Source organism: Malania oleifera, chromosome 1 (genome assembly GCF_029873635.1).
Source record: "Malania oleifera isolate guangnan ecotype guangnan chromosome 1, ASM2987363v1, whole genome shotgun sequence".
NCBI classification, from domain to species: Eukaryota; Viridiplantae; Streptophyta; class Magnoliopsida; order Santalales; family Ximeniaceae; genus Malania; species Malania oleifera.
This window is the reverse complement of record NC_080417.1, coordinates 25,027,676-25,050,754: the sequence shown is the minus strand read 5'-3', so window position 1 is coordinate 25,050,754 and position 23,079 is coordinate 25,027,676. Positions and strand designations below refer to the sequence as shown.

Here is a 23,079-nt window from a genome sequence, read left to right as displayed (position 1 = left end):
CTGTGAATTTGACCTATGGCCTTCTTCGCCCTGTATGTAGAATTTGTAAATGTTGAGGTCAGCCCTGAGCTAATTGACCTGATTGTAATCAGTGTCCACCTGTTAAGTGAACATTAGTGGAATCCTCGGGCTTGCAAGTTAGAGGCGGGGACGTATGCACAGTTGGCCGAACCCCAATAATATTTCTTGTGCGTGCTTTTAATTTTTGCTTTTTAAATTTCAGCATATGAATGTTTATATTTTACTATTATGAATGATTGGGTTTATAATTGCATAGACAGACCCTAGGTTGAGTAATACTACTATTAAATTGATTGACCCAGGAATTAATTTTTTAAATACCCAATTCACACCCCCCCCCTTTCGGAATACAGCAAAGCTAACAGGTTCTGTAGACTTTAGTGCACAGTGGAAAACAATACCAGAGTGTAGGAATGGATCTTGGTGAAGGTAGAAAATGGGTAGATTAGGATTTTAGTAAGTCATTACTGGAGGATAAGATTGAAATTTAGGATTCTATCTCGCAGCTTGGAGGTAGGAACTTCGTGGTGGTTCTTGTGATTTTCCTAAAAAAATGGTTTCAAGAAATTCATGGTAAACGATCATCGGTTTTTGTTTCTGAGTCGTAAGACTAAACCATAAATTAGGGAATAAGGACGTTAAGTTGATTGGTTGTATAAGGATATCTTATGGTTCTTAGTTAGATAAATGCGTTAGTTGTGTTATGAAGTTAGGAATCTCATACTATTCTGTTCTATCTTTAGGATGGACCCTAGGAATATAAATGGACACACTGGTGGTGGTAATGATGCGGGGCCTTCTCGTATGAGCGGTAATGATTCTGATGCAGTATTGCGTACTGTCGCCCGACAAGTTATGGCAGAGATATCAAGAAATTTAGGGGAACATGGCTAACCAAAAGCTCACCAAGGCTACACGATTGAGTAGTTTACTCATATAAATCCCCTATTGTTCTCGGGAGGAGCCAACCCATTCATGGCAAAGAACTATGTCCAGGAGATTGAGGAGACATTGGTAGTTCTCCCTTGCACTGAGGAGTAGAGAGTGTCATTTGCTACTTTTAAGATGACAGGGGAGGCTAAACGCTAGTGGAGATTAGTGAGGTACTGTAAGAATAGAGACCAGTACCTATAGCTTTAACTTGGAGCTGCTTCAAGGAAACATTCTTTAAATGGTACTTCCCCACTACTACCAGGAATGCTAAAGCAGCGAAATTTCTAAATTTGACCCAAGGGCACTTGACAGTTCAACAGTACGCAGCTAGATTCATTGAGCTCCCCCGTTTTGCCCAGTATATGGTACCAGATGATGAAAAGAATGCAAGGAGATTTGAGGGAGACCTAAGACAGAGTATGTATAAGCAGGTGGTCGCATTCCAGGTCCAAGCCTTCTCGAAGTTAGTAGATAAAGTCATAGTAATAGAGACTAGCCTACAAAGAGGTGCTGGGATGTAGAGTCAGAGAAAGAGGCCTACACCTCCTGAATACCGAGCAAGAACTAGTCGAAGCCCATGGACGAGAGTCAGAGAAAGGAGATGGGGAATCGAGCTTATCAGGATGATCCATCATGCCCTCTTTGTCATAGGTGTAATATGTGACATTGGGGTGCCGGGTTGAAGAAGTTATTTGCTATCGGCGGGGTAAGCACGACCACTTTGCATGAAAATGTCATGGGCCATTGGATAATGCACTCACTCCTGACCATTACCAGGGAAACAATCAGGCATCCCAATAAATATTTTTACATTTCAAAACCTTTAGAGGATCGAGCTTAGCACTTCGACGCAGGACTTATTGCGTAACTTGGTAATGTCTATATATATGTGTGTGTGTGTGTGTGTGTGTGTGTGTGTGTGTATTTTGTTACTAGGTGATGTAATAATGATACTGGGATGTACTTGTGTATTTTGTGGAAATCTAGTACTCTGGTATAGTAACTGATGATTTATGGTTCCCCCATGTGTGTTGATCTTTGAGTTCCTACCTTTATCCCTTTTAGAGGAAACTATCGCTTTTATTCCAAAATCATAAGTTACCAACATAGAGAAACAAATGAGGGTGTGTGAATGATGAAAAGTAGGCACAGACAACACTGCCATCAATACCATCATGTTTTTCTTTTTCCTTTCACTGTTATGATTTTTGCTTCCAAAGAACCATCCCAGTGTGACTGGATTTGCTTCCTTGCAAGGAGATTGTTTAAGTCATTAAGTATATACTATGACAATTCTCTATGAAATGAAGAATAGATGGATTGGTTACTAAGAAGTTTACCCAAGCATGCGTTGTAGATTATTTTTTGGCTTCCTCTCCTGTTGCTTAATTAAGTTATGTTAATACATTCATGTTAATCTTGTTGACAGTTAATTTCGATTGGGGCTTTCTAGTGGAATTTTATGCTAGGAGCTTTTAAAGGAATATCCAAAACATATAGTCTGCTGAGAGATAAAGGTTAAGTCTATGATAGATTTTGCGAAACTGAAAATGAGAATTGAAGTTGTTGGATGTTGATGTTGTAGTAGGGGGTATTAGAGTAGGATGACTAATCCATCGGATCATGTTAATTACGAGTTTTAATAGGGTTGTTTGCGAGTTTAACTTAAACTTGTTGGGTTAAAGATGAATTTTATTTGGAGTTATATTTAGTAAATTTCGAGGACGAAATTTTTATTCCCATAACGTAATTTGCTCTCTCTCTCTCTCTCTCTCTCTCTCTCTCTCTCTCTCTCTCTCTCTCTCTCTCTCTCTCTCTCTCTCCTCTCCTCAACTCTCTCTCCTCTCAAATCTTCGGCCAAATCGATGATCGGACACTAGCATAAGATCCCGGCTTTGATCCTTAGCAAGTTAATTGAAGTAGATTTTAGGTTTGGACTTCCTAGATACCACTTCAGGGCTGAGGTAAAGGGAATAAATAATGTCAGTTATTTTAGAAATTCACCTGATTAGATCATGGTATGTGATTACTGGAATATTGTATATGATTTTCTAAGTAATTTTATGGGTATGAAATTTATGGTTTATTTATTAAATTGTAGGATTTGATTAAATTAGATTTTGGAAATATTTTGGAATTAAATCAAACTGCAGGGATTTGATTAAATTAGATTTCGATGAATATTTTGGAATTAAGCTAAACTGCAAATATATGATCAAAATGGGGTTTTGGGAATTTTTGGGAATTAAGTTAAACTGCAATGATTTGATTATATCGGATTTTGGGAATATTCTGGATATAAATCAAACTACAGGGATTTGATTAAATTAGATTTCGGGGAACATTTTTGGAATTAAGTTAAACTGCAGGGATTTGATTATATCAGATTTTGGGAATATTTTGGAATTAAATCAAACGGCTAGAATTTGATTAAATTACATTTTTGAGAATATTTTGGAATTAAGTTCAACTACAGGGATTTGATTAAATTAGATTTCGGGGAATATTTTAGAATTAAGTTAAACTGTAGGGATTTGATTAAATTAGATTTCAGGGAATATTTTGGAATTAAGTGAAACTACACTGATATGATCAGAATAGGTTTTTGGGAATCTTTTGGAATTAAGTTAAACTGCAAGGATTTGATTATATTAGATTTTGGAAATATTTTGGAATTAAATCAAACTACAAGGATTTGATTATATCGGGTTCTTGAAATATAATGGGATTTAAATTAAATAGGTGAAATTGATCATACGCTTGTTTTCAGCAAAAATATATTTTTCCCGTACAGTTATTATATTATGATTTATCAGTCAAATCGTGTGGCATGAGAATAATTATTGTTGTATGATTAAACATAATGGTTTTTATATAGTTATGAAATGACTGTTATGATATGGCAATTTAATAATGAGTTGTGAATTTATATTGAAATCATGAAATGTTGGGAATAATGTGATTTATAAAAAGACAGTGTTATACCAATATGATTTGTTGTTATGAAATGCACGATGATTTACAGAGTATATAATTATTGAGAAATATGAATTGATGAAATTATTACTATATCATGACTTGTGTGAAGGGCCACGAAAGGGGTGAATTGGTCATATTATGTATGTAGGATCACGAAAGGGGTGAATTGGCCATGTTATGTGTGAAGGGCCACGGAAGGGGTGAATTGGTCATGTTATGTGTGTAAGGCCACGAAAGGGGTGAATTGGTCATGTTATGTGTGAAAGGCCATGAAATGGGTGAATTGGTCATATTATGATGTGATATGCTAGTTTTATATCGAGATAGTTATGACATGACCGTTTTATACCGATTATGATATGATAGATATGATATGACAGTGAAAACACATTTTATATAGATTTATGAAATGATGATTATGAAATAAGATTACGTTATCAGTTATGTTATATAAATTGTACTATATGATATAGAACCCTGATGGACTAGGTATGTTGAGAGCACGGTACCATAACTAGCTAGTAAGATCAGATAGTGTAATTCCCCTGTGTGCCAACCCGAGAATTTTTTAGTAGAGTAGAAAGGGCGGACCAGGTTGGGTTTATAGCCAGCAGTGCTACCACACTATTAGAAAGTGTCAGTATCAAAGCCGATCAACCCCGAAGTGTTGAGAAGCGTAGGACAAGTGAACCAGGTTGGGTGGGCAATCGTGCGTAGTTATGTTATGTTTGACTTAGCTTGACAGGCCAGCCATGGTTAAGTCCAGCCCTTAGACCGCATAACCCGATCATGCTGGGTTAATTCATGATGTTATGCTAGAATCACCAAGGGGAAGAAAAGGAAGTATCTTATATTGTATATATGTAGTTTTATGAAAACAGAATTATCTATTACGTTAGAGTATGTTTGAGTAGAAAATATGTACCTTGGAATGTATAGATGTGAGTTATGATTGTTATACAGATGCTTTTCAATGACAGTTTAATTAATAGTTACATTTAAATATGTAAAACTCATCTGCCACACACTAACAATAATTTATTCCATCTTACTGAGAGGTGTCTTACTGCAATAAATATTTCAACATTCAGGACCACGAGGGGATCGAGCTTAGAGTTACAGGACTGGACATAGATAATATTATTTAAAGTAAGTGCTGGTGAGATCGGTTATGTATATAGTGATATTTTTCATACATCTAGGGGTCGTATTGTAGTATTTTTTTTTTTGGAAAGTAACCTATGTAATTATGATGACATTAGTGCTCTGGTATTGTATCTAGGATATTATGTGTATGATTCTGCTACATGGAAGATATATGTGATGAACAGGTCAGCCCGGTACCCACTTAGGGTTCGGGATATTATAACACGGTATCAGAGTTTAATATGTGGAAAAAAAAAATATAGCAGAATTTTTGGGTCATCATAGAGGATTTTTTTTAATTAGTTAAAGAAAACGAGGCAAAAATAATGGGATAAATTTAAATTAAATGGGGCCACACACAAAAGGATAGAGAAATAATTAATTCAGGTGAGTGTGAGAAGATCTTGCAATAAGAAATCATATTACTAGCCCATAGAAATGCGTGCAATACCTAAGGAAATATCAACATGTAAAAGAGACTATGATGCATAAGATGTCTCAAGACTCGTCCCATGATCAATCAGGCTAGTCATCTCAAATTTCGAAGTTACAATTCTTTCATCTGTTTAATAAGATAATCTAGTATATCAAGTTGATAAGTTAAGAAAAAATTTGGTTGGAAACCATCAAAATTCTTTAATGTATGGAATTAGGATTCAAATAAACGAGCACACATATATAGTATAGAAGCAAAACTTCCACAAAATAGTGTCAAATTGAAAGAGAACCCTTTAATTTGCATGTAGAAAAGTTTGGATAAGGTGTTTTTTTTTCACTTGGAAGAGAAAACCCAAATTTGTAGCTAATGGAGTTAGATTCCCTTATTTGGTGGTTAGATGGATTAGAGAATGTTTGCCTTCGCTCTTGAAAATTTAAGAAAAGTACTCATTACAAAAAGTTAACGAGATAAAGAGTTGGATGGGGATAAAAGAAAATTAGAATGGTAAGTTTATAGAGTTGGGTTTACAAATGAATAGTAAAGATTCTTGCAAGAGTTGTTGGTGATTGTGGGTTTGGAGAAGACGAGTATAGTTGTGGTTCAATTTGCAAACGTTCGTCCCGAGGATGGAAGGGGGTCACATCCGGTTGTTCAGATTTTGTGAACAGTGGGGGGTAATGTGGAAATTTTGGTGGTTCTGAATGAGTATCGTTCTTTGTGTTGGAGCAGTGTTAATTAGAAAAAAAAAAAAAAAAAAAAAGCCTTCCTTTTGGGTTCATTCAAAAAGAGGTTAACCAGTAAGAAGATCGAAGTTGAGGAAGTTGCTATTGAAATTGTTGAACCACTGCATTTGGGGTTCAACCCACAACATGTTGAGTTAGTTGAAAAAGAGAAATAGTTGTGGTCTTTTTCAAGTTATTTGTGGTCGTTGTTCTTCATCTTTTGCATTTTAAAGTTTGAGGTTGAATTCTTTTTTATAGTGGAAAAATAATGCAATTTGTTACCAAGAGATTATTATTAACTTTCCTAATGTTAACGGTATATTCGGTTATTTATTTATGGTGATATCATTGGGGGCAAATCTTTAGAATTCTAGGATACTATTGCTTAGGAAGCAAGAATTTAGATTATTTAGGAAATTGATATTTTTGTTTAATTGGGTATCTTAATTTAGTTTCCTTATCTTCCAAGCATAATTCTATGAAGACCCGCATACATTAGTTTTGAGGGATTGTAATGAAGAATTAAAGTTGTTGGATATTGATCTTGTATCACTACATGTAGGAAAGTTTCTTTGTCTTATAGTTATGTTTCCATACCAGGGGTTTCCAAAATCTTTAGTGAGGTGATGCAAGATAACGAAGGCTTCGGATACCTTAGTTTTGGTAAGTTTTCTTTTCATATATCCTTAAATCTAATGTTACAAATTGAAGCATCTATTATAAGGGTCATGGAGGTGCACCATTTCCTTGTGTTTTAGAAGTTGAACTGGAAGTCGATGATAAGGTTTTGGTTAAGAGTTATTTTACAGATAAACCAATCGTATTGGGGAAGACTATAAATGTGGACAGAATATGCAGACATGCATTTTAAATATTGGTGGAAATGACTTCCCAGTTGACTTATTAACATAGATATTATGGATTATGATGTAATCCTATAAATGGATTGGTTATCTATTTATCATACACTTAGTTGATTGTTTCCAAAAGAAAGTAGTAATCGGAGATCCAAATGGAGTAACGGTTTCTTTCCAACTAACAAGCTCTCATATTTGATATCTTGAGTGCTTGTGAAAGGATGGACATTGGGAACATGTTTGGGGTTTGTAACAGCAATGAAATAAAATGCACAAGTTAATGAAACCCAAACTTCTTTACCCATAGGTGATGAATTTCTAGATATTTTTCCATATGGTTTTATCGGGGCTACCTCCAAAAGGAGATTGAATTTAATATTGATTTGGTACTAGGAACAGAGTCTATATCAACTATTTTATATAGAATGACATTAGCTAAACTAACGCAACCTAGAGTGCAACTAGAAGATCTCCTCGACAAAGAATTTATTCAATCTAGTGTATCACCATGGGTTGCACTTGTGTTATTTCCTAAGAAACATAATGGGTCATCGAGGTTATGCATTGATTATTGAAAGTTGAATCAATTACATTAAGAATTGGTATCGACTTCCAAGAATTGGTGGATTAATTGACCAAATGGCAAAATCCCAAATTTTTTGAAGATTGATTTGCAATCAAATTATCACCAATTGAGATTTGGGAATTAAACATCCCAAAGGCGGAGTTTAGTACATAGTATGATCACTATAAGTTTCTTGTGTTACCATTTGGGATTACTAATGCACCTTACATTTTCATGGATAAGATGAATCAAGTTATTCAACCATACTGGGATCAATTTATTATAGTTTTTATAGATGATTTTTGATATATTTAAAGACTCAAGAAAAGCATGAACAACATTTATGATTAATTTTACAAACATTATGGGAGCATCAGTTATATGCTAAATGGGAAATGTGAGTTCTGGACAACTAGTGCTAAATTTTTGGGTCATGTCATAATCAAATAATGGTTATCTATTGATTCTTCAAGGTTGATGTTGTATTGAGTTAGGAAACCCTCAAAATGTGGTTTCAATCCATAGCTTTCTAGGTTTGACAACGTATTATCACAAGTTTGTGTGGAACATTTTTCTAGATGTCTGTGACCCTGATCAAGTTGACAAGGAAAAGGTGGTTGCCTAAGGATCATGACACTTAAAGCCCCATAAGTGCAATTATCTGACCCCATGACTTGGAATTAGCTGCTATTATATTTGCATTAAAATTATACGTTCATACTTATATGGAAACAAATTTGAACTATATTCGGATGATAAAAGCCTTAAATGTAGCGACCCAGAGAAATTATAATATTTAAGTAATAAAAGAGGGAGAAAAGGAAATTAAAAGGGGGGAACAGACGCGATATATTGAGCTCGTCGACAAGGGTGTTCTTCGTCAATGAGAAAATACCGAGAGAGGGTTTTGGGTGATTCTAAATTTCGTTGATGAAGAGAGAGTTCATCGACGATTTGTCTTCATGACCTCGTCGACGAGGTGATGTGGCTTGTTATCACCTCGTCGACGAGGGCCAATGTATAAATAGTGTTTAACTCCATTTTCGGCAGAATTTCTTGCGTAAAACCTTTCTCTCTCTCCCATTTCAGTTTCCATCCCTTCTCTCTTAATTTCTAGGTCCGTTCTTCGTCGGATTGACGATCCAAAGCCACCACGAAACTCCTAGGGAAGTTCTTTGCATATCTGCTGGAGTGGATCATCGGTGGGTCAAGTTTGGAAATTCATCCCAAATTCAGAGTAAGGTTTTCTACTCAGTACTTGACTTCTTGACAGTTGTAGAAAGCGTAGTATACGTAGAAATACTAAAGTTTAGTTCTGAAAAATATCATTTTCACAATGTTGAACGGGGAATCCTGCAGGTGCAGGACTATTTATCTTATGAGCTTTTTAAGAATCAGGTAAGGGGATAAACTAAACTAGATGCTTTATGAAAATAAGTATAAATTTTATAGAATTTGATTTCAAGGAAATATATATATATATATATATATATATATAATTATGCATTATTTTGGGAAATACTGCTGAAACTGATGAGATATTATGAAATTATGAAAAACCCATTTTGCGTGGCATGAGTAAAATTTATGATAAAATATTGTTTTCTAGGAGTATGATAATGATGTGGATTTTTATAATAAAATAGGCCTACAAGCCGAGAGTTTTTATATGTTTTGTTGGCGTATGGGCCGTGCTATGGATATGTTTTGCCAGCGTACGGGCCGAGCTATGGATATGTTTTGCCGGCGTATGGGTGTGCAATGGATATGTTTTGCTGGCGTATAGGCTGAGCTAAGGATATGTTTTGCCGGCGTATGGGTCATGCTATAGATATGTTTTGCCAGCATATAGGTCGAGCTATGGATATGTTTTTCCGGCATACAGGTCATGCTATAGATATGATTTGCCGGCATACGAACCAAGCTATGTTAAATATGAAATGTCGGCGTACAGACCGATGATTTTCATGATGTATATAAATATGCAAATTGATGTGATGATATTGATTTGGTAACTAATAGTATGAAATATCCATGTATCACAGTTTGATCATATGCTATATGTTATCAGAACCTGATTGGCTTAGTTTAGGCTAGCACTTGCATGGTACCGCTGCTATGTGTTCATGATCATCATGATATTGCGTTAATGCTGCTGTACGGAGTAGCGTGGGGACGGATAGTCGATGTGGTTTTATAAAGTGTGAGCGCCCCTAGTGTACGGACTAGGTCTGGCAGACCCATCAGACTTATAGACTGTATTTTTGACTTGACAGTGGTCAGTCAACCATTGTCAAGTCCCGCCTTCGGACCACACAACCCAGTCATGTGGGGGTAATACATGACAACAGTCAGCTAACCTATTAGTGTTGTTTTCGTATTATTTATGATATGAGATGAATTATGCTTGTAGAAATCCAGTATGTTCTGCTATGCTATGATTAAATATGTTTTTCCCAGAAATGATTAATACAGTTACTGAATATGTTTACGTATATGATTCTATGTATAACACAACATTACTTATGTTACCACACACTAATCTTAGTTTATTTCCCTTATTGAGAGGTGTCTCACCCCGAATTACATGAAATTTTTAGGAGCCCCTGATAGGAGAATGAATAAAGCTCCGCTGGGATAGATTCAGCTGACCTGCCCTTTTTGAATGGTAAGTATTTTGTTAGGGCTAGATGGTTTTGGTGAGAAGTGGTTCTAGAATTCTTTTTGGGATGTATATAAAAACACAATGAATGTAGTAACTCTGGTACTGAATTGAATAGTGTTACGTTTATGATTATGTTTCTTGTTGCTTAGGCTTCCGTATTGTGTTTCTGGTATGTCCCTAGTACCCTCGGGTTCGGGTTGATTATGACTTACTGGATTTAATATGTTGATATTGTATTTTATTATTAAAAAGGAAAAAAAATATGTGGAAATTAAGCAGGTCATTACATTAAATACCTCTTTATTCAGAAAGAATTTTATTTTGGAGCTAAAGGATGATAAGAGGATGGTTACTAGAGATCCTAACTGTATTGCATTTTGGTTACTGAATTCTTGTAGGTACCATTTCTAAAGAAGGATCCAGAATATATTATCTATTGAGAGAGAGAAAGGTTGTGTTGGTGTTAGATCTTTAGGAACTTGAAATGAGAATTAAAGTTGTTAAGTGTTGGTTAGCAAATTTGAGAGCGAAATTTTTATAAGAGGAGGAGAATATAACGCCTCAGAAAATAATAAGCATGGAAGTGTTAAAAAAAAATTTAAAAATTAATTAAATTAAATTAATTAATAAGTTATTTAATTAATAATAATTATTAATTAATAATATAATATTATATATATGTTATTAGGATGCTTCTCAAGGAAGCATTTTGAATCAAATTGAAATTGAATTCAAAGCCCCCCTGGAACCGAATGCTCTCTCTCTCTCTCTCTCTCTCTCTCTCTCTCTCTCTCTCTCTCTCTCTCTCTCTCTCTCTCTCTCTCTCTTCAATTTCTCTCCGTCTGTAAGTCAAAATGAAAAACAAACACCATATCCGGATACCAGCTTCGCTCTTGAACGTTTTAACCGGAGTGGATTCGTCATTTGGACATTATAGGCACCACTCCAGGACTAAGGTAAGGGGAGTAGATTATGTCAATTTATTTTAAAATACTTCCGATTCAATTTAAGTACGTGAATTTAATTAGTTTTATGTTAATTAAAATATGTCTAAGTTAAATTAAATTGCCAGAATTTGATTGTATCATATTTTTTTGGAATATTTTGGAATTAAATCAAACTGCAGGAATTTGATTATATCGAGTTTTCTGAATTATTCAGGCATATGAAAACGATGTTTTTTTTTATAACTATTATATATGTATTTGGGGGAAAACCAAAGTGAGTAGGGTAATCATCTCCCATTTTCCTAAAAAATGTATATTGTGAATTAAATAAAATTATGGAGATTATCAAACCTTTGTTTCCTGCAAAATATATTTTCCTTAGGCAGTTTATTATATTATGGTATAAGCATTTAAATTGTGTGGCATGGGAATAATTTGTTATAATTACATAATTAAATCGGTTGGAATCCCTTTTATGATATTATACAGTGAAATTTTGATTTTATACATAAATGTGTTTTTATGCTGAGTATGAATTTTATAATAAGTTATGAACATATACAGAGTTGTGATTTTATACTGAGTTATGATTGTATACAGAGAATGTGGTTTAATACTGATAAATGGAGATAATGAGAATACTGTGGAATTGTAAGAAATGACGGTTTTATAACGAGTTGTGAAATTGAGAACATGCTACTGTGTTTATCATGAAAATTGCAATATAACGTTGGCAGGATATAAGGAGGTCGTTATATTGTTATTATATAATATTACATAAATTGCATTATATGGTTTAAGAACCCTGATGAAATAGAGATAAGTTCGGTACCGTAACTATAGAGATATGTCAGTGCAATCACACTACTCAGAAAAAGTGTTGGTAATGGAAGTTGATTTCGCCTGCGAAGTGTTGTGGACCACCCCTGAAGTCCGGACCAAGCTCCAGTAGGCAAATTATACTGCAGATAAGGAATTTTGACTTAATTTGGTGGTAGGCCAGTCAAGGCTAAGTCCCGCATTCAGGCCGCACAACCCTATCATGTGGGGTGATTACATGATGTTATATGATTATCCATTCAGGGAGGTTCTTTTATGCATATATGTGAATTTACGTATACAGAGAAATTTATTAAGTCGGAGCATATTTTGAGAAGAAAGTAAGTATTTTTAAATATATAGGTATGAGTACAGTTTTACATGATTTCTTAATTAAAGTTAAATTAATTATTGGATGTGTTTTTACTATACTAAAACTCATGTTGTCACATACTGATAATAATCTATTCCATGTTACTCAGAAGTATCTCATCCCATGATTATCCAATATTTTTCAAATGTCATGTGGAATATAACAGTGATTAGAGTAGCACAGTAAAGCGTGGGTGGGATAGAAGGTCGTGTGTAGAATTGTATTATTTTATTTATATTTTTTAATGAGTTTAGATCTTTGTTATGATAATAGGATTAATATTGTTATATTGGGATAGTTTAGTACTGTGATAATTTGTATTTAATGTCTTCCGCTGTCTGTATCAGTGGTTATTATAATATGAAATATTCAGGTTATTACAAGTAATATCAGAGAAATTGAGAGAAATTTTACGGGTCGCTACAAAACTTGTAGTTATTTATTTGATATTCTAACCTCATCTAAGATGAAGATAGGTTAGTGACGACTTTATGGATTATGTGTTGCCAAATTTCATCTTGTTTTTGGCTTTTTCATATGGAGATTGCCTCCTGAAGGTGATTCAAAATTCACCCCCTTCAATAGAATGTGAACCTAACGTTGCGAAAATATCCCACCCAAATTTTGGATGTGATACCAGAAACTTGAACAATGTATTAGTCATAAAATATCCCTACTATAGACAAAAATCCTTAAAATAACATATTAGAACTATGTGCATGGCATATATATGAGCAATAGTGTAAAGAAGATAAGCCTCCAATAAGCATCCTACAAATTAATTTACTTTAAAGGACCTACATGATATTATTTTATTGGAATTCGGTTATATTATTAAATATTTTTAGGTAAATTAAGTACTAATTTAATGGTTTTGTATATATTATTTAATAAGTGTTTGTGATAAACATAAAAAGAAGGTTGTACGTATATACATTCCTACATTAAAAAGGCAACGGGGGTGAAGAGGGAAGGCTTGGACATTCAATTTTGGGTTTGGGACATATGCAAAATTTCAATTTTCATGAAATAGATAGTTAAAGGTATTATTTTTATTGCATTTTTTGTCACTTTGAGCACAATCAAAATGTTCCCTTTAGTCTTTTAGGAATAGTTTAAAAACTTAAAATTAATTATAAATAAAAATAGATAAAATGTCTAACATGTTAAAGTTTTAATGAATCGCACTTTATTCTAATTGCAATATTTCGACTATAAATTTTGGTACTGACATTAATTTATATCTTCATTCAGGCATTTTATCAAAGTTTAACAAATTAAATTATTACATTAAAACTTTGCATAATTTTGTATTACATTTTATCTAAGCCTCTCTAATTCAAATCTAAGGCCTCACCCAAACACAAGGTTAGAGGAAAATCTTATGTTTGGAAGAGATTGTGGATTTGGATTTGTTTAGATTAACAAGAAAAAAAATACAATACAATACAAAGTGGATTAGAGTCAGGAAGTGCTCATTGTAGTTTTTGTGGGATTTTTGCGAGCAACTTATTGGTTTATTGGAGGGAGTGGATTTTTTGATAAATCATTCGTATAGAGAAGGGAATAAAGTGGCGGATGCCTTGACTCGATAAGGTGCTATGGGAAGGAATAGTTTGTTTACAAATAGTAGTCAACTCCCTAAAGTTAGCAATGGTTTGTATAAATTGGAGAATATGGGTACAGTTTATATGAGATATGTTTAGCTGATTTCCTTTTAGTTTTTGCTTATGTTTTTTGCTGTTTATCTTTTGTTTTGTTTTGTTGTGTGAGGTTTGTTTTGTAGGTCCTGATTTGTTTCGTTTTGTTTAGACTTGTAACCTAATTTTGGATGGATGTTAGTGTTGTTCTTTATGAGGTTTTTAATGTTTGTCTTTTGTTATCTCCCATTGACTGTCTTGTAACCACGATATTTATCCGTCAAAAGTGAGGGGTTATCAATAAATAAATGGAGGTGCCGCCCTTCTTAATAAACAAAAAAACAAAACAAAAACAAAAACAAAAATGTGTTGAATTTTGTTTAAATTCACCTAAATCCAAATCAGGATTCCAAATTTATGATTTCAAATGTAGCGCTAAATGTAATATAGAAAATTTTCAAACACTTTTATTGTAATCTATTCCAAAAAAAAAAAAAAAACTACAACGGTTGCAAGCACAAAGCAGTAAAGCTAAAATTGGCTTGAACTGCAGAGAATTATTGTAGCAGCAACCCCTTCAAAAATAAAAGTTAAAAAAAAAAAAACAAATGAGTGTAGGAACGCTAGTGATCTAAGTTTGGAAACTAATTGAAGGACACGAACTTACAAAAATATTTGGACTTTAATATATGATGCTAACCTTAATTTGAGGATAATGTCATGGTAATGCATCAATATAGAAAAGACAATAGTGCGGCTGATTTTCTTAAGAAAGAAAGAGAAATAGGAAATAATGTAATTTATGAAGAATACCACCTTCTATCACGTTATCTGAAAGGTATTTTTTGGATAAATAGGTGGGATTTTGTTTCCATTCGTCGTTAGTTCAACTCTAAAGTTGCATTTGGTGTATTTTGATTTGATTTTGGTTGTATTTATGTTTTTATCTTCTTTGTTAGTTATATTTAGTTTTGTTGTCCTGATTTGGTTGGTTGCTAGTGTTATTTTTGTTTGTGAGGGTTTTTCTACAATTTCCCTTTTACTTATCTTGTAATCATGGTATTTCTCTGTCAAAAGTAAAGGTATATTAATAAATAAATGAACGTACCGCCCTCTTTTAATAAAAATATATATATATATATATATTAAATTCAGATAAATCTAAATCTAAGACCAAAAATTTATCCTCTTAAATGCATCCTAAAGATAAAAGGGAACATGTATACTCTATCCATGTGTTCTAAAAGTTTGGGATTTGGATTTTTAACTTATTTGGATAAAACTTGATACAAAATTACATTGTTTTGCCCTAATGTAAATATGAAAACTTGAGACTGAAATTCATGCTTCCAAATACAAATGTCTGGAGAGTGGTTTTATGGTTTTTTTTGGGGGGTGGGGTTGGGGGGGGGGGGGGGGTGGAGAGAGAAATAGAGAGAGAGGGGAACGGAGTAGAATTAAATTCTTGCAGCATATACATGTAATTAGTCTAACAGTGCTTCTGGATCTTTTACTTACTACATCCTCTGAATTTCTGGAGGAATCATTAAAGGATCGTAACTTCAAGCATACAGAATAGCTATAAAAGAATTATAAGCAGTAGTGAGTTTCTTTTTTTATTATCTTTTTTCTTGGGCTGAGCTACAAGGAGTATAGCAGTAATGAGAACCAAGAAGCGTAAAGATAGATACCGCTACTATTCACAAGAGTTACATGAAGCCTAACGCCCAAAAGGCGGAGGGGCGGTCACTGACTCACTGGACTGCATTACCCAACAAGCTACTTGTTGAAGGCGAGCTCTGTTCACTTAACCAGGGGTCATGCACAGACACGGGGGAGTTATCCTTCACCTCCTTCATTGAAGTAAGACAATCGGCAGCCCTGTGTGGAACTAATAATCTCTGGCTCGCTGCCTCTGCCTTCACTCTCATACTACCTGTTGGCTTCTCGCTCTCATCATTATATGGCAACGAACAAGCGGATGCCACAGAAGATGCCATGGACATGTTCTCCTCCAGAGGTGCCCACCCGCTGAGCCTGATGTGCTCTAGCTCCTCTGCCACTTCCATCATCGAAGGCCTCATGTCTCTATGAAAAGCAAGGCATCTAAATGCAAGCTCAGCCACCTTGTGAACGGATGAAAGTGTCCAAGCATCCCTATGCAGGTCAAGGAACGGATCTATTATCTCATCCACACATCCTCTCCCAATCCTGTCAATAGCAAGTGCAGCCAAATTTACCTCACTATGAGGTCGAGAGAAGTCAACCACTTTCAAAGCTGTTATGATCTCTACAAGAACTACCCCAAAACTGTAAACATCACTTTTATCAGAGAGGTGGAAATTCTGATGGTATTGAGGATCAAGATAACCAGGAGTCCCTTGTGGAGCGGTTGAGATGTGGGACGATTCAGTCATGCCAAGTCTAGAAAGGCCAAAATCTGCAACTTTTGAGTTGAAGTTGTAGTCCAAAAGTATATTGCTGGATTTGATGTCTCTGTGATATATTGGTGGACTTATGGTCGAGTGGAGATGTGCAATAGCATGAGCAGTTTCAGTGGCAATGGTGAGCCTTATTGTCCATGGAAGATCTTGACCCCTTTCTCTTTGTAGATGCTGAGACAAAGTCCCGTTGGCCATGAATTCATAGACAAGGACCTGTTCACCCTCCTCTATACAGCAACCTAAGAGGCGGACTAGATTTGGGTGGCTCACGGAAGAAAGGAGCTTGATTTCATTCATGACCTGCTCAATACTATCAGTGTCTCTATGCTTGATCCTTTTTATGGCAACCCAGTCACCATTATGGAGTTTCCCAGCATAAACTGTGCCATAAGCCCCAGTTCCCAGCCTTTGTTTTTCAGAGAAGCTATTAGTAGCTTTTTCGATTTCCTTGTAGGGTAACGAAGGAACACAAGAATTGCCTGCAGCAGCACACAAAAGTTGCTTTGCGCACATTCGATTTTTCAAAGAAATGCACCGTCGTCTGATGCAGAAGCAGATAAAAGCCAAACCAGCCATTAGAGAAGCTCCAGCAATGATGCCTAAGGAAAGAACAAAGCAGATTGGGTTGAGAAGTCCAAGGAAGCATAATCTGTGTAATCTTCGTAAATCAATGAGAAAATTCAAATATAATTCCACCTATATGTATGAATAAATGCATTGTATGCATTTCAACCAAGAAATAAGTTTAGGTCATATGGAAGTGCCCATTAGATTTGGGTTTAAATTCAGAGCACAAATGCAATCATGATAGAGAGCAAAAGGAAACAGAATTCAGAATAATCTGTAGTCTTTTGATGCTCCTTTGAAATAGTGAAACTTAAAAATTTCTTCAGTTAGATCCATTAAAAGCAATTGTCCATCAAATATTTCCTTCTCATTCCACTTGGCTAGTTAGCTTTGATGGAGTTGTCTTAAAATACAGATTGAGGGATCATTTGTAGTGAATCTAGGGATCAAGAATTTCTTTAAGTAACAAGCAGGAGGGTAACAAGTATCATATTAAAACAGCTGTCCATAAATACAGCAAAAAGGCAAAAAATAAAATATATAGACACGGAACTTCTAGAAAATCAAATGCACAACACAGCCATACCAGCTTCTTCTAGTTTAGGAATAGTACCTGTTGCCTACAATCCTAGACTCTAGAGCAGTAAAAGCTTTCCAAGGGTCGCTACCAAATGCAAGCGAAAATCAGTTAGGTTTTGCGAATCACAAAATTATCATTGTTTCACAGCAAGGGCTTCAAAAACAGTAAATATTCCATTAAATTAATAAAAAAGAAGCTTCAAATTAGATAATGAATCCCTTACTAGGTCAAGAAGCGCTGCAAAATTAGGACATGTACTTCAAAACATGATAGCATCTTATATCTCATGTTCCCAATCTGTCTCAAAAAGTGTGCAAGTCGCAACTACGAAAATACAGAAATAATTATATGCAATTCTTCCCCATTTGAAGAAAGAAAATTACCTCCAATGAGAACACCGATTTTGGCAGGTTTTCCACATCCGCCAGAGATGTACTTCGATGCATTGCAATCAGAAACTGATAAATGCGAACAAAAAGGAAAGTGATCAGCAAGGTTGATACATTTTATAGCTGAAAAGCTATAAGCGTTTTAGTGAAGCAAAGTAGGTGGTCATGAATGTTTCCTGCCTGTTTAGCTTGCACACTGAAAAAGTTAAAAATATTCCACCTTATGTTTGTTTCCACCTCCACTCTCCATATTTCATGCAATTTTCACCACCTAAAACATGCATCTATGAACAATAACAAGCAGAGATAGCCCAACCAAATGGCCCAACGACACAGTACTTTCTCTTTTCTCTCTTTTTCAATCTTGAACACAATCATGTTATGGTTGGCCACCTCTGCCTGATTGGAGCCAAGTCTGTTTCATAGGAAATCTTCTGCACATTATGACATATCCTCATGTATTAGTAAACTAAAGGAGAATTTCCTTCGAAAATTTACCCATTTTTTGAGTTGAGTTAAATTCCATATTTCATAACATAACAACTCAGACAAAATTAGAAAAATTGGCTACTCGGTCAAGAAATTAATATAAGTTTGAATTGTATTTTTATCCATTAAGGATTTACATTTTAGATACAAAAAAAAAACTAACATTCAACTATACAACTTTAATTTATGAAGATGAACTTTGAAATCTTAACTTACATTTTTTATCACTATGTTTGATAAGTTATTTAAATTTAAAACTATCGAATTATGTTTTATTTGTTTTAAGATGTGTTTAGTCATTCAATTTGCATGAAAAGTATATAGAACAAATATTTTGTATTGTTTATAATTATCTAGGCATTTTTTCTGTTTTATTAATAATTTAATTTTGTTCATATATTTAAAATTATTTTTTAAAATGACAATATAATGATGTTGTCTAGTAGTAAGAACAATTGGACCAATCAACCTGAAACCTTCCATTGGCTTACTGATTCCAATTTCAAAGCATTTCACTTAACTGATTTTTTTAAGTTGGTTTATTAATTGATGTCATTCTCCTAATTCAACTTATTGCAATCCAAGAAAAAGACAAAAATGTAATTTTTATCAAGAATGAATTTTATTTTTCACTGCAAATTGACGCAGCATTCTTTTACTCAATAAAATTAAATTTTAGAAAAAAAAATTATATTTTTTAAGAAAATTAGTATGACGTTCAAAAAATTCAAAGGGCAATGATGGTCTCTAACCAAAATGGAAATGTTGAGGGCCGTCCTGGTAGCTAGATGAAATTGTCCTAATCAAACGACTCATACTAAGCAACAGACTAGCCACAATCGTCTTTAGCATCACTCACAGTTGAAAAATCACCAAGCCTTCTCTCTCCTATGACTTGGGAAATTAGTAGGAAAGTAGGGAATCCCACAGCCTGACACAACTGTACTTCGTCCGATTGAATATTCTGAATATTCCTTCACATTCCACTTAAATTTAAATAAATCTAAGAAGTTTAGTCTTCCATCTCAAAAAAATCATGCATCTCCTATGACTTTTGCCCAGTTGAATTATGGGTGCTCCTTTCAGCGATAGCTATAAATAAAGTGAAAAAATAAATAAATAAATAAATACAGGTCTTTGAATAATGGAGGCGTATGACTATTTGTTCGGCATGTTGCCATTCCAGACAATGACATTAAGACTTTTAAAAGATTCTAAGGTTTATCCTACATGCCTGCTCCTGCACTCCCAGAAAATAAAATCGGTTAACACCTCCCAAACTTTTAAAACATGACTCTTCATTCCTAGTGTCTTTAAAAATAATTTAAAAAATTACTGAAATTTAATTTTATTAATAAAATAAATTTTTTATTAGTTGATTATTAGTCAATCATTATGTACATGTGAAAAACCTAATTGATTTTCAAATTAGCTAGTATATGTAGTTTAATTGTTTTAGATCAACTAATTGGCATCATCATAACAAAATATATATATATATATATATATATATATACACATATATCATTATTTTAATTTTTAAAAAAATTATATAAAACATAAAAATTACTAATAAATCATAAAAATACCTACTAATTATATTACTACAAAATATTTATTAGATGTAATTTTAATTAAAAAAAAAATAGTGAGTAAACATATGACAAAACATATAAAACATAATTCAATATTTTTAAATTCAAGTAACTTATCAAACATAGTGTTAAAAAAAGATAAAATAAACTATTTATTTTAAGTATTTTTTGAATTATTTACAATATTTGTTTATTCTTATAATTTTTAATTTTTTAAAATAATAATTTAATCATGTTGTGATGCTTATGTCAACTAATTGACTCGACTTAGTTACTAAGTGTTCGATTGACTTGTAAGTATTACAAAAAAATTGAGAAGAAAGGTAAAATTATTATTTTATTGAGAATAAAATTTAATTTTTTTATTAAACTTAATGATCGACTAATAATCAACTAATGAAAGGTTCATTTTGTCAAGAACATTAAATTTGAGGGAGGGTTAGTCATAATGTTTTGAGAAGTGAGTGACTTACATTTTACCCACATATAATTATTTACCGCCTGTGGTCAAAATAAAAGCAGCAAAACTCATCCCCTTGGCCATTGTTGTTGACCACCAGATCATCCATCCACCAAATTCCCCAAGCCCCACCTTCGTTTCCTTCTCATATAATATAAACTAGTAGCCTCCCATTGAAGGCATCTCAATTCCGATTTTTGGAACCCCCAATTATGAAAGAGATCTATTATCTATTCATCTCAAATGGATTATCCTATCCATGCAAGCTTCCCCTCCAGACCCATGCGCATGGCTCCCCACAGCAGTCGGCCACACTGCTTTTGATGTCATGGGTTTCCATAATTATTGGTGCTTAATGCCGTGTTAATGTGGAAAATACATTTTTTTAATTGCAAAATCAAAGACCCATTACTAGGTATCCACCAAAAAAGCAAATGCAACACTGCTATAAACTGTGATGGTTCTCCAGTCATTTCAGAACAGCGATTTTGATGACTGCGTTTGTCAACTTTTCCATGAAATGACCAAAGTTTTCCGTGTGGTGGCGCCATGTGATTGGAATCACAAAAGTCACAATTAGGCCATCGCCCAATATGTTCAAGTAAAATCACAGATGCACATATAGTATAATAATTATAATGGGAATAGAAATAAATCAATAAATTATCATCGGCGACGGGAAACTGACCTCTCCGGCAGCCGGTGCCGTGGTGGAACCCGTCTCCCCGGAACCCCTTGTTGCAGTGGCACCGGAAACCCGATGTGCCGTTGGTAAGATTAACTGTCGTGCAGGTTGCGTTTTCGGCGCATCGGCAAGGCCCTCCCAACCACCACGCCAACTGTACCGTCTGAAACTCGAGCGAAACGCTCGAGTTCCTGTCCGACTCTACGGCGATCGATGAGAACAAGCTCTTGCACCCGCTTCCCTTCACGGTCTCGTAACTCAGCAACTCAACTCCTTCATCGTAATCTCCCGAGAAGCAGCTCAAATTGTCCTGCCTCGCGCCGCAGTTCTGTGAGCCGAATTGTTTATGAATTAGAACCGGCGGTAGGACGCAGTTGGTGCGCAGCGAGGAACAGTTGTGTACAACAAGGCCGTTTTGCATTGTGAGAGCGTAATTCTTGCTGAACAGAGGGAAGATGCTTTCGATCGGACGGCTACAACTCGCCGGCAGATCGATCAAGATGTTATCTGAGGTCACATTCTGAACCAGAAATTCGCCGATGCGGATGGTGCCGTCGTGGGAGCAGTTCAGGCGGATTCCACTACCGTCCGAGAACCCAAAGGGGTACTGGAGGATGCCTCCGCACGATTGATCACGGTGAGTCGAGTTATCGGCGGTACTCGACGAGATGATCGAAATTGCGAAGATTAGAGCGACGGTTGTGTGGTGAAGAATCATCTTCAACAGGAGTTGAGCTATCGATTCTAAACAGAGTACTTCTCATCACATGTCCACATAACTAGAGTAGATGATGTAGATCGATCGAACAATTCTTCCCGCTTCACAATATGTTTGTGCTGATTACAGTGGAAAAAGGATATTTCGACGCTGCGATGTATAAAGTATCTCAAATTAGCCCCGATTCGAAAGCAAATTCAAATGCCACGCACCATTAATCGAGAAATTAAAGCAAAAGATTTACGCGTCGTTGGGAAGCTATCAATATCATTAAATGTTCATAGAAGAGAGAACCATGTACAGAAATTTAATTCTGAAAAAGCGATGAAAGAAAAAACGAAACTACTGTTTCCTCGCTCAGATGGAACCCCCAGGCCTTACGTTTCAGTTACCTTAATGGGGCGCAGTAATTGCGTGAGACGACTTGGGAATCAGTGTGCAATCAAAGTCAAAGCAAGAGGTAGCTTGAAAACTCGAGTTTGAAACCCCCGACGTTCTTCTCCAACGCACCTTAAATTGAGACCTTCTGTAACTAAGGGTTTGATGTTTGGCCTGTTGATGATTAGAAGGAAGACGGAACAGAGTAGAGGAACTGAGGAAGGCAGGAAGCAGCTTTCTCCCTTCTCGTGCCTTTCAGCGAATCCCTCCACCCCGCTCACCCCGAAAGCATAAATTACGCGTCAACCCATCGCTTTTTCCTCGAATGACTGGACTGCCCTTCCTCCGCGAAATCGTGAGGAAACGAGTGCCTCCCCCGGCTGTGACGCGAGGACAGTGTATAATTAAAAAGTAATAAAAAAGACCCACCTACGTGCGAACGCCATCTCTCGGCCGTTACCATTTGATGAACGTCTCAACCATCAACAGCTTATAGGTTGATAGAGAACCGACACGCACATAAATTAATTCACATGATTTTAACCTATTTGCCTAAGACATTCCTCTTATTCAATGAATTACGTTACTATTTTTCTGTTATTTACTTTCAATAATTACTTGTTATTTTCACTTACATTCCATTCAACTGCTATAAATGTATTCATTTA

General features: G+C 35.0%; 1 protein-coding gene across 2 annotated transcripts; it reads right to left on the bottom strand.

Moving 5' to 3' along the window:
• Positions 1-15,696: 15,696 nt before the first annotated feature.
• LOC131159381 (wall-associated receptor kinase-like 14) lies at positions 15,697-22,800 on the bottom strand. 2 transcript variants are annotated; one of them, XM_058114260.1, is made up of 4 exons: positions 22,426-22,800; positions 21,319-22,183; positions 18,081-18,155; positions 15,697-17,149 (listed from the first exon to the last, which is right to left on the bottom strand). In XM_058114260.1, the coding sequence occupies exons 2-4, from the start codon at positions 22,031-22,033 to the stop codon at positions 15,861-15,863; spliced, it is 2,079 nt and encodes a 692-aa protein (XP_057970243.1). In that variant the 5' UTR covers positions 22,034-22,183; positions 22,426-22,800; the 3' UTR covers positions 15,697-15,860. The 2 variants fall into 2 exon arrangements, with proteins under 2 accessions (XP_057970243.1, XP_057970251.1); XM_058114268.1 differs by having other exon boundaries at positions 21,319-22,746.
• Positions 22,801-23,079: the final 279 nt, after the last annotated feature.

Bases quoted from the DNA above. Each gene is read 5' to 3' on its own strand.
- LOC131159381 (XM_058114260.1), bottom strand. From the start codon at position 22,033: ATGATTCTTCACCACACAACCGTCGCTCTAATCTTCGCAATTTCGATC. The intron at 18,156-21,318 runs GTCAGTTTCCCG...CGCATTTATCAG, and splicing joins CGGCACCGGCTGCCGGAGAG to TTTCTGATTGCAATGCATCG. The intron at 17,150-18,080 runs GTAATTTTCTTT...TTCTTTCCTTAG, and splicing joins AATCGGTGTTCTCATTGGAG to GCATCATTGCTGGAGCTTCT.